Source organism: Gopherus evgoodei, chromosome 2 (genome assembly GCF_007399415.2).
Source record: "Gopherus evgoodei ecotype Sinaloan lineage chromosome 2, rGopEvg1_v1.p, whole genome shotgun sequence".
Lineage (NCBI taxonomy): Eukaryota > Metazoa > Chordata > Testudines > Testudinidae > Gopherus > Gopherus evgoodei.
Genome location: NC_044323.1, coordinates 188,881,703 through 188,894,406, shown reverse-complemented (window position 1 = coordinate 188,894,406; position 12,704 = coordinate 188,881,703). Strand labels below are relative to the sequence as shown.

General features: G+C 42.8%; 1 protein-coding gene across 8 annotated transcripts in view; it reads right to left on the bottom strand.

Moving 5' to 3' along the window:
- The window catches only part of CARMIL1 (capping protein regulator and myosin 1 linker 1), a 272,936-nt gene that overhangs the window by 28,320 nt on the left and 231,912 nt on the right, over positions 1-12,704 (bottom strand). For 4 of the 8 annotated variants that reach the window (XM_030552559.1, XM_030552563.1, XM_030552560.1 and 1 more), the window contains 3 exons: positions 10,742-10,759; positions 4,186-4,252; positions 3,678-3,874 (listed from right to left, as the gene is read on the bottom strand). In XM_030552559.1, the coding sequence (XP_030408419.1) occupies positions 3,678-3,874; positions 4,186-4,252; positions 10,742-10,759 (282 nt within the window). The remainder of the gene's footprint in view (positions 1-3,677; positions 3,875-4,185; positions 4,253-10,741; positions 10,760-12,704) is intronic. The other 4 variants (XM_030552561.1, XM_030552564.1, XM_030552562.1 and 1 more) reach the window with 1 other exon arrangement.

Sequence of the window (12,704 nt, the reverse complement as noted above, 5' to 3'; positions counted from 1 at the left end):
TTGAAAAGTAGATCTTAAAGCCACAGACAAAAGACAAAGATTATCCAACCTGGGTGACACTCTCACTGGAGTATTGTACAGATCAGTAAATGTTTGTACACTTCTCTGAAGATGAAACACACTAAATATTATGGGAGGGATTCTCTCCCTGGCCTGGCCTCTATATGCTGCTCTTCCCTAATCCCTTTCTGCTGCCAAAGTTCCATATCCAGGAGAGGGAGAATCCCCCCAATTTAAACACTGCATAAAGCCTCTTTAGATGGCTCTAAAGACGACCCTGCAACAGCCCCAGTATAGAGTGTGTTCTTGGCAGTGTCACCACTCACAAAGAAATGCGAGGAAGTGGTCTCCCTAAGAGGTCTAAATTGCATCAGGGAATGCTCCGGCCCCCAAATCTGGAAAATATAAAAGGTGGCACAAAGCCCCTGTGCACCTGAGATCCAGGTTCTGTGCTTCTAAGGGGCCAGGACAGATTCTCCTCTTATCAGTATGAGAGAACAATTACTGTTAATATCAAACCCTTCCTTATTAAGACAAATAAGACAGCAGCCTGAATATGAACTAATGTACTCATACGTACATGAAACTTTCTCGTTCCTGAGTCATGTGATGAGTTTATTGTTCATCTTATTAGATTACAAAGATAGTAACTAGAGCACTTATATACCTCTGCGATGGCACTGTATTCCTCAGTTGAAAATATAAGTCTTTTTGGTAAAATTGCATTGTTTCCACTTAAAACAGAATGTGTTCTTTTTTAATAAAGGAAGCATCTTTTTCTAAGTAGCATAGTGATGACTGCTCTTTTTCCGAGAAGAATTTGTCTAATTGGAAATGTCAGAATGTATGCAACAATACATACACTGACATCTGTTTTTGGACAACATCAATTTTTGTCGTCTCTGGATGGAAACGTTTACCTCATCAGTCAAGAAAAATCTTGATACTGACTTCAAGAGAAGTCAGAATCCATTTAATGTTGGCACTGAAGCTCTCAAGAGAATAAGAACAAATATTTAAGTATCAAAGCCAACAGTGTTTCCTGAAGGAGGCAGGGATGCAGCATTCTAAAAAAGAGGTAATTAATATGGGGGGCTGAATCTATCTGACACTGAGTCTGTCTGGTAAACTGCCAGCAGAAGACGCACACGAAACCCTCCAAAACCACAAGCCTGCAGGTGTGCACTGACAAAGACAGTCAAGTGCTCAAAACAGCTCGTTATATGGCAACAAAAGTCATGGCAGAGGTAAACATAAACAGAGGCAGAGGATTTAGCAGGGAAATTAGAGGGCAATTATTGGGCCAAGACCAAGACCAGAACTGCCCACCTAGGGAGGGGAAATGAAAAAGGATTTCGATGCTCACTTCTCAGGATGTGGGGGAGGGAACGAGTGTGGTACTGCTGTGCTTCTGCAGGGTGTAGTTGAGCTTCTGCTACAATAAACGCACAACTGTAACTGAAGACTCCAGTCTCCATGTATTCCTGTGTCCCCGTTGGTCATGTCTGAAGACATAGGATACTGTAATTGCATGTCCATCTGTCGTGTCTGAAGGCATGCCCCAACAACTAAAATTCCACTGAATACACGGACTGGATCACTAACAATGTACAAATCACAGGGCCACCATCAAAATTACCAAGGCACAGAATGATTTTACGGATGCATACTATAGTGCCAGTTATTGTTCAGTACTGCAATAATACATTGACTTCTGCATATTTTATACTTCACTCATCTAATGCTGAGAAAATTGCATCCAATATGTAAAGTATGTTCAGCAGAGAAAGTGGTCTTAGACTTGTTGGCTTGTCCTTTGTTAGCACCTATAACTACAATGCCTCAGAAGAACTTGAGAGAAAAGAAGTTTTTGTGAAAAAAATTTAGCATTCTCACTCTTTCAGGTAAGGGGGAGGGACTGCTTACACACACGAGGCTTCAGATTCTTCTAATAAAACCAGGGAAACGCAGACCTGACACTCCTGATATAACTGGGATAATCAAGCAAGAAACAGAAAACCACGCTTTTCTTTAAGAACACCTGAAAGGTGTGATGTGTCCCTCTCCACCCTCCAATAAACAGCATAAAATAATAAATAATGGCAACAAAGCATCCTCTCCTCTTTTGCTGGTCACCTTGAGTTTTTGCAAGAAAGAAAAAACAAATGCCTTGTCATCCAAATGTAGTCACTGTTCCCAGAAATACTGTATTAACATAAGGAATAACACTTTCTTGTTCTTCATACACAGTGATCAAATACAAGACTATCTATGCTGTGTTTCACATTTCCATGCTAGGTAACACTGCACTAAAAAACCCCAATCCATCCTTCTTCCCTTCCCCCCCTGACTAGACAGCAGGGTCCTCCAATTCTGAAAACATATGACTGTATGGAAGCAGAAGATAATGGAACTTGACTCTGCCTGGAAATAGTGTCTGTGCTTAGTTTTCCATAAGAGCAGGTATATTCTCAGGACCAGATGACCTCAATTACCCGGATGTCACAGGACACATTAAATAAGTTGAGATGACTGGCGGAAGTTTAGCAAGTGGGAGAATATGACTCAGTTTAGTATGACAGATTTGGAAAAACAAGGCTGTAGTATACTACAGTTGAAGGGCCAGCTCCTTGGCCAGCTAAGTCTCTGTCCCCTCTGTCAGTGCAAAAGAGAGGGCAAGCTGGCTTAAAAAAGATCCAAACAGCTGGCTGGGGTTTCTTTTGGCACAGGGGAACTCCTGAGTGGCATAAAACTCTACACTATCCACTCTTGGCCCTTCTCAGCATAGGGAGTATTGGCCACAGTGATTTCTGCTTTGGCAATCCCAGACCAGTGGAAGGGTCTCTAGGAGCCTGATACCAGCTAGTATAATTTGGAGCAGCAATGAGGTGGCTCCAAGTTGCAGCAGGGGCCAAACTGCCTCATGGGCTGCCTCTTGAATAAAGGGTGCTGACAAGTGGTATAACATCATCTCTACTCTTCTCAAGGATCTAGCTGTACAGCTTTAGATGCAGATTCTGTCTGTAGAGGCACATGCCGGAGAAAAAGCAGAATGGGGATTGTTTACTGAGCAAAAAGACCCACAGACACCCCATGTGTGTGTTTAACTGTGCTCCACAGGAGCTCTATCTGCAGCAATGAGGTAGGTTGTATTTTTAGGTGCAGGCAATGCCACAGAGTGTGATCTGTTGTTATTCAGATCCACTGGCTCAACCTCTGTCTCAAGTACGGGATCACAAGTGGCTGCAGAGGTTATGCAATGGTTCTACTGAGAGCTGCTGGAGACAGGAATACATGCCAGTTTATTCAGGCTTTGTGCAGAAAAAGAAGGATTTCAGTGTCACCAAGTCTCACGATATTTAGTGTTTTTCCTGGAGTAATGTGATTATGTGAGAATCTCAGCTTTCACTTAAAAATCAAAATAAGATTTTATCCCTCATGTTACAGAGAAAAGTTTGAAAAGGTAACCTGAGTGCACCCTGAAAGCTGAAAAAAACAGAGGCAAAGAAAAAATATATTTTTAAATTTCAAGATTTTAAAGACAATCTGATAATTGGGGGAGGGTGGGGGGCTGACATGATTTTTGAGTGCTTGGGGATGGCAAAAGTGGGATTTAGTCTTATTGTAAGAAACAGCCAAGTAGTTAGATCCTCAGCAATCTTTTAATTGTCACTCACTGATGCTTGGCTGGGCTGTTGTTTTTTATTCCTTTTAGGTCTTAATTTTGTAAAGTGCTCCAGTTTTCTCCCTTCCTCGGATGGCAGCTCTGAGATGAATCCAGAAGTTCGTTTATCTTGTCTGCTGGAAAGGACTGGAGGGTCTTCTATATGGATAGGTACTTCTTCCAGTGCTTTATCCAAGTCAAATTCCATTTCTAAGAGCAATCAAAACCTTAAATAAGGACTTGATACAGTATTTTAAACAGAAAGTAATGGCATCATTTGCTTTAGGGCGGTAGCACGTTTGTGAAAAAGGTGGACTATACCTAATAAATGTTTATTTCTGAAATGTCTCACCACAGAACCTTCAAAAAACAAAATAAGTTTGTTGGACTACAAACTGCAGTCCAGAGTGAGAGTCTTCTGCATTTTCAAATACAGGAACACTTTTCTCACTTTCTGAATGTAAGGAAGTGGTTTTAGTAAACTATAAGGAAAAAAAGGAAAAGAAATGAAACTCACTTACCAAAAGCCCTAGATACAGGCCGGAGCATTCTACTGTGGATGCTTTTCCTTTTAGACTTAGGAGTCATCTAAACATAAAATAAAATAAAATAAAATAAAGAGCTGCTTATTTGGATAGAAGAAATAGTTCAGAGTAATTCTTACCTTTAAAACCAACAAATCAGTTCATAAGGCATGTTTGCCTTGCAAATACAGAGAGGAACAGATTTTTTTTCTTCCTAAATACTTAAAAAAAAATCTGACATTTCACTGATATGAACTGATTGTACACCAATGAGGCAGGGCTAGAACTGAGTCTAAAACATTCAACTGATTTCAAGCTTGAAATATAAGTATCACTGAACTTTACAAACATTAATAAAGTGATCCTCGGCACAAGTGAGGCAACTTTGTCTCAGTTTTACATTTGGGGAAAGTGAAGTACAAGGAGTTAATTGAGTTGCCCACTACTCCACAGTAAGTCTGTGGCAAAGCCAGAAATAGATCCCAGTTGTCCTGACTTCTGTTGCAACCACAAAACCATGCTCTCAGTTCATTTATCAATGATACCTTATTGAAACCAATCAAAAAATGTAGGGATATAGGTCTTTTGTCACCACCCTAAGGTTCTCCATGTCCCTTACTACCACAACACAGTGCATCTTTTAAAGCCAATTTCACTTCCTTGTCAGCCAGATGAATTGCTGAGTGTACTGCAGTTTTTTGTTTAATTTATTAAAAGCAATTATTTTTCCCTGATAGCTAAATGCTCTATTTGCACATAGCACTTTTGACATTCAGTTGCTTAATTACTACTCTGGATTATACATAGGTTTGGCAGAATTCAATTTTTGTTTTTCTTGTTTCAGTGATTAATGTTGATTTTTATTTGTAACTGTTTTTATTGTTAAAGTTGCTGGAAACAGGATTGTTGTAGTGCCGGGGTTAAGGCTGCACTGAAAGCAAGGCTGCAAGGGGCTCCCAGAACTGACAGGGGCTGCTGCATGGCTGAGGGGCCCAAGACACTGGGGCACAAGATGCAGAAGAAGCTGCATTCCTGGCCCTGCAGAGCAGAGACCCCCAGCCAAGACTGCGAGGACGATGACTAGCTCTATCCATGGAGTGCTGCTGAACAGTTTCAGACCAGGGATGGCTCCCATACTCCTGACGATAAGGAAGCATTGCTGTGAGAGTGGGGATGTAGAGGAGACCCCCGGCTAAGACTATGAGGAGAACAATGTGCACCCTGCAGCAGGGAGTAGGGGGCACCTGCAGCTGAATATCTCCTGCTTAGGGATCGAGCCAGTCAGAAGTATGGTGGCCTCCTTGACAGCCTTGTTCTCCACACAGCTCTGGCCAGGGGTCTCTGCTCTGCCCTGACAGGACTGAAGCCTGCAGAGATTGGGTGTCACTGGCCCAGCAGCAACAGTACAGGGTGCTCTCTCCAACCCTGCTGGTCACAAACCCACTTCTTCATTCACCATCCAGGAGTGTGGAAGACATCCCTGGGCAGGAGCCATTCAGCACTGGGGTGGACTCCCCCGTGGCAAGGGACTTGACCTCCTTGTAGCCCTTGTCAGGCATCTCTGCTCCACTGGGCCAGGATCACAGCCTTCCCCACACCCACTGGGATTAGGTGTCACCTGCCCTGCGGCAGCACAGGGAGTCCTCTGCAGCCATGGACCTGCTCTCTCTCTCTCTCACTCCAGTGACAGCAGGACTGCAGAGGGCTCCCTGTGTTGCTGCAGGGCTGGTGATACCTGATCCCAGCAGGTGCAGGGGGGTAGGGAGAGGCTGCACTCTTACCAATTATATATTTTTCCTGTTGATTTCAGTGTGTCAGGAAATTGAATCCTGCGAAACCCAGTTACGGATTCCCCAAGAATCTGTAGTACTATTAGAAGATATAATTCTGGGACTTCTTTAAAAAGTGGAAACCTGCTTTTATCAGCTCTCTTTCTGGCAATGTCATGGTTTCCACATGTATGGGTTACAGTCACAGAATATAAATTCAAAAATTTATTTATTGAATGTATACATTATTATTAGATGACTTCTTCACTCCTGGATTAAAGAAAATGTTGTGTTAAGGAAACAACTACCAGGTTTAACACGTCACGTTGTTCTTTGAAAGAAAGCACATTTATTTTGCTCTATGAAGTATCCTGAAAGTTCATATGGTAAAAAAGGCTTTTTGCAATAGATAAGGCATGTATCAGCAATTCTGAGCCTCTCATGTAATTTAATGTGGATAAAGAAGCTAAACTATAAAGTGTGCTTATCTTCTGAGAAGTCACTCTAAAAAAATGACAACGTCTTACTCACAAATCTGTTTCCATTGAGTCACATCTGCTTGCTTTAGTGGCATGCATATATTTCCATTTACTTTTTACTCCTGTGAACAGTAGAATATCTACACAGCTGAGAGTGAGTCAGCAAGCTGGATTCTATTCTGGCTCATGCACAAACAACAGAATTGTTAATCAAGTTCTAGCTTCAGAAATCTTCAGATGATGCTTGAGACAGAGAGGGTGTACCTAGGCACCAAGACTTTAAAATGAGTTTGCAACATGGATGGTTTAATTTTTAAAAAGAGTTTTCTAGCTTTTTATTTATAGGAAATTTAGTGAAAAATATAATTAGATAAAATAAGGACAATTCAAATGATTTACAGATGTCTGCATGCAATATATATGCACACACATACTTCAGTTGTCTGCATTAGTATTTCCATCTGAATGACTGTAACTTTGTACTATTCAGACCTGGACAAAATTATGATAGATTTTCATATTAGCATTAAGTGGTTTACCTACCTCCACTAGATCAAAAAATAAAAGGAGAGGCCAGACTATATAGTAGTCTGATTGTATCTTTTGAGCAATAGAGATGCTTTTCCACTATTATTATAAAGTATTGTCTGAAGCCAACGTGCCTTTACGTGGCAGGGAGTTTCCAATTCCAGAGAATGTCATATCTGACACACATCAATAAATAATATAGTTTCATGAGCAACCGGGAAGAAGTCATCAGCAACACCTTTTCCCTTGTCATCTGAGCACATTTAGCATTTAAGTCATGGAGTAACAATAAACGTGAAACCCCAGAGTGCTGTTTTATTTCTAACATTTTTCAGACTATAGCTGCACTTCAAACTGAAAAGTGCTTCCGTAATGCACCATAATACAGAGCAAGTCGAAAGAACAAGCCAGGAGCTCAGATACTACAGTGACGAGCACTGTAAAATGGCTATCAGTAAAATAAATACAATTTTTATATCAAGATTCATTAGCCAGGCACAGGCTCCATCAGCAGCTTGATGGAACTGTACAGAACTGCTCAGCTAAACATGTAGTAGACAAGAGCGAATGCAATTAGTGGACCAATGGACATCCCCACAGTCAGACACCAGAACAGCTGCTTGTCCAGAATCTGAGTGACAAACAACATCTGCGTCCAATCCTGAAATGCTAAAAGGCATTTCAACTCTAATTACGAGAAGCTGAAGCCAGTTTAGCACTGAGTGGGGTCAGCAATTAGATCACTATTCCTAGTTCCTAGTTGTATTTGCAATTGCAGCCTATTCCTCACGATAATGCATCTGTGTGTATTTTGGTCCGATTGCTATTCTTTGTGGTGATGTAATTGGAAATCAGATCCACAAAACTGATGAGTTCATGTACTGAAGATCAGAAACAGTGACAAAAAAATAGATTGGTGGGGGATTATTTAGCCTCTCATCAACTGACATTTGCATTCACGAGGAACGACAGACACTATTTCAGTTTGAACAAGCGTTCTTGGAATTACAGTTGGGCTCTACAAGAGCTGCATTGGCACTAGAATGACAAATCGGGGCACCGCTACAAAGCTGCATAGGACAAGCACTGATATTCTTGCACTGATGTTCCCAGCCAGGCACTGGATGTCATCTTCACCGAGATGCCTTTGGAAGGGGAGACTATGACTGACGATCACTCTCAGGCTGGTGATCATGTGTTCATCTGTGGACATGAACCACCACTAAAAGTTCTTTGTCAGCTAAGCAGGACCGACCAACCGCAGTGTTGCCAGAGCTGGAGGTGGAAGGGACAGCATGAGGAGTGGCTATACATACAATTTTATTTGAAAACTTTTAAAGTTGTTAAACCATTTACATTTTGTACAAGTAACAAGATGGGCATCTTACCAAGTGACCTTTTTCGATCACATGCGCGGCAAAATGGGTCAAAGCGTTGTTTTAAACATGCCAGTGTGCTCTTTTTAGAGGCTATTGTAAGACGTAAGCTCAGTCAGTGTGCGGTATCCTCTGGCAGCCCAGGATGTTTCATTACTACTGAGGACATGTGAACTTCCGGATCATGAACTCTCCCCCAGCCTGAGACGAGGGCTTGCATCCGATTTCCTCCAGTAACCAGAGGCTGTTCAGACTTCCCTGTGGTCAGGCCTCTTCTACCTTCTCTCAACAATTCTCCGCCTCTGGCCATGCAAACAGAGGAGCGACTCAGTTCTTCTGCCTCCTGTTACAATCCTGGCTTTTACAGCCAAATTTGGGGGCTTGTAGCAGGGTGGACCACTGCTCCAGCCCTGAAAGGGTTAAAACAGCCCTGGATAAGGGCTGGGGCTGGAGAAAACAGCCTTTTAGGCTGGGCTGATTGGGGGAAGTGGTGGCAGCTGGGGCCATGCCCCAAACTGAGCAACAGGCCCTTATATAAGGCAGAGAAGCCAGGAGCACAAACAGTCTCCCTTTGCCTGTAGAGGAAGAAGGGCCTGGCTGCAGGGAGCTAGTACTGGGAGTTGCAAGGTGCAGCCCAGGGATAGGCCAAGGCAGCAGGTCCAAACCCTCCTTGTCAGTGATGAGTTGGCTGATACTGCAGTCTGCCCCAGCGTGTGGGGCTAGACAATGACTGGCAGTAGCCATACACTGAGGCAAGGAGGGAATAGAGGGCGGGGGTTCCCTAGGGAGGGGAGACCCTGAGAACAAGGGGTCACTGCCAGGGGACAGCACCCTATGTAAAAGGGCACTGGGTCCAGGGAGGGACACGGGGCCAGTAGCTGGAAAGGCGGATCACCGGCCTGTAGAGGGCGCTCTGGACACTGGACTGAGCTAATTCCTGAGGATGACCAGTAGGAGGCGCTGCAGGGGTGAGTCCGCACGGTTACAGGGCTGCAGTGAGTGACATTTTCCCCGCAGATTTTACTCGAATGGGCCAACACACTGAGCTTTTTCTGGCTCTTTCCACCCTCACCCACTCTTCCAAGTATGGTGCAGGTGGCCGAATGGAACAGACAAAAGGCTAAGAGCCACTCTGTCTATGAGGAGACCCATGTAGAAGCCACTCAGAGAGAGCTTTGCTACACATACTCCCAAGTCCACAAACCCTTTCTTCGCCAGGGACAGGGGCTCAGAATCTAGAGAGCATGTTGAGGTCTCTGTGTCCACCCACATCAGTTATTTCCCCCGCAGAGGTGCCCCCATACAAGTAGGTCAGCTCTCTTCAGTGGCAGGAACCGAAAAAACTAAACCATGCTCACTGATTAATGACTCTTTAATGGGAGGGTCAGATATTCCCATGAAGCTCCCCTGGTCCAATCTGCCTCTGAACTCCCAAGTCCCATGCCATTTTCTTAAGTAACTGAGTCACTTTACCAGATCCTTTGCCTTCTGACTCTAATTCTTCCCCTTCTGGAATCTCCTGGGGCTATTCCCCTATATTTCCTCCTCTCCAATTATATAACTAAATGTGGAGGAATGCTGGGGCTCGGGGAAAAAACAACTAGAACCACATATAAACAGTCGGGGCACTTCCCTAGGTTTTAGAAAACAATGTGTGGTAAGCAGCAGAATGTTTTATCTTTATAAAACAGTTATAGAACAACTAATGTAACTCCCAATCAGAATACAGCACTTTCCACATTCCCCCCATCCCTCCAAGAGTTTTCAAATCTGATCTGGTTTCACCCACAGAAGAGCAGTGATTTGCCCTCTCTTCCTTCATGCCTATTTTACTTTTCAAAATCTTATTTAAAAAACCCACAAAACACCAATATACACATTTTTCCACTTGTGAAAAAGCAGAGAAAGTGACAGTGTAGGAAATTAATTGTGAGACCAGCATTCATAAACTAGGTACTATTCAACATGACAAAGAAAAACAATCCAGCCAAAACCCACGATGACCTAACGGGTCTCTTCAATCTCAAATTTCTATGACTGGAAAATCTCAATTTCTGCTCACTGTAAGATGATATTTCATTAAGATGGACTTGGTTTCAATACAAAACTGAATGAACAGAGTTTTCTTGAGCAGTAATATTTTTGTTTGTACCGCTTTCATCAGCACTCTGCTTCATTTAGTCTTAAAGTCCAGGGCTGTTTTAAGTTCATCAGATGTTATGTTATCTCAACCTTCTTGTAAAACCTAATCTCATCTCTAAATTGCTGCATATTTCATTCAGTAACTGAAGATGGATGACACTACAATCTCCCAGGAGATTAGGAAGGCAGCACAGAAGCAAATGGAGCACAGAAACATAAACAAGTAGGCCAGAAAAAGCAGAGCTAAAAAAATACTTACACTTGTACAGCAGAGAGTCTCCATGCAGCAAAAAAAAGAAAGAAAAACAGAATATGAATGGCGGGAAGACAAAGCAACAACAGATCCCAGGGAGGGAGGCAAACTAAAAGTTACCAGAAGTAAACAAAACAAAAAGTAAAGCTGAAACACTTACAAGTCTTAGCAGGAAAGGTGATTTTCAAGAACGAGATAAAAACCCTTCACACAGAGAGGCATGGAAATAGCTTTCTCTTCTCCGTATTTGGATGGGATATTTAACCAGGGATGTGGTCTCTGGCTAAATTAAGACCTGTAATTTTTAACCAGTGCAGCTCCCACCATGGTAGCAACATCTGCACTCTGTCTATGCTCATGCTTCCCCTGTTGCTACTACTCATGGAGTTTTACTCATGGCAAACTGAAAATCTGATTTTTTTCCTCGTGTGAACAAGGCTTCCAAATTAAAGCCTTTAGCTTTATCACAGAGAGCATCAGGGCAAAGAAAACACACAGATTCCCTTAAAAGAATGCCATGGGATATCATGACTACCGCGTGAATTGGATTTAAATGAGGGAAAGCTGCGCAGAGTCACCCTCACACTCTCATTCAAGCCTGTCTGAATCCAGTGGCACGACACTGTTGACATGTTTGGAGACAAGTTTGGATGTAGCGGATGGTCGTCAGATCCTACTGCTCTCAAATTTATGGCCTAGGCTGTCCATACAGCTCTTGCCATCCACTTTCACAGCTGGGGAGATGAGCATATCTGCTTGGCTGCCTGGTCCACCAGAGAGGACTTTCTAGAAGGAGCCAGGAGTAGCTGTCCACTCTGGCCAACAGTCACAGGGAGTACTATCTACCCTTACTTAAGGTAGCAGGCGTAGCCCAACCTGTCTTGAAAAGCTTGGACCACACTTAGTCTGGAACCTCACCTCAGACCTGTTTCTCAAGGGTGGCCCTACCAGGTGTACAAGATTCTAGTCGATGTAGTTCTGAGGGTCATTGGGACAGACAAGCCTCTCCATCACAACAAGATAACAGTCCAAGGAGAGGATGGGATGTAAATTAGGTTCACCCTAGTTTTAAATATGGACACTGACATGCACAGTAGAGATCCAGAGGTAACATAGTTCCATAAGAGAGGTTAGAGTAAGGAAAAAGCTTACATTTAATACCACTAATGTCTTCTATTTTCACAAGAACTTCTGCTGTAATAAAGTCCCACAAATATTCTCATCTTCTTCAGACTGAAAAGTTAATAGCTTCAGGTATCCTGTTTAACTGTACTGTGATGAGTATTGCTTTTTAATGGTTATTATGCTGTCCTTTAGCTTGCCAAGAAAAGGCCAGCCCTGCAACAGAACGCTGTATTCTTAGCAATGTGAAGTTCATTGTTTAGGTTTTCAAGGGACAGAAAGGCAATAATATTATTTTTCTTTGTGTTTTTATATTTTCTGCAGTAATGATCCTCTTGTCAGGCAGTTAATTTCCTTGAAGTTACCATCAACTACATGTCTCAAAGACAGAAGTGCTTCTGAAGGACAAGAACAAAATCCTCACATAAGCACCATGTCTTATCTCCTCGCTTGACTCAGAAATCCCATTCGACTGCAGTGCATGCAGTCTTAGTTTTATTCTCAGATGAATTCTTCTCCAATATTTGTCTGGGCAAACCTGCCTGTTACGATGGCTGCAACACTGGTTTTGTATGCCAGTCCTCCACACTTCTGCTGGAATCCTCTTCTGTACTTTCATTTAGTCTCATCATGACTGACTACTTTAACTTCATTCTGTAGAGTTACCCCAAAGTCCTGGTTGTCCAGAATTTACCAGGGGCAGAATCCCTCCTTCTCAGACATATATGGCCACCCCAGTCTTATCCTGAAACATCTCCTCTGGGCACCAAATCATTTCACGATCCAGGTCAAACTGCCCCCCCCCCCTTTTTTTTTTTTGGAAAGTGTCCATAAAACTTGCACTCCC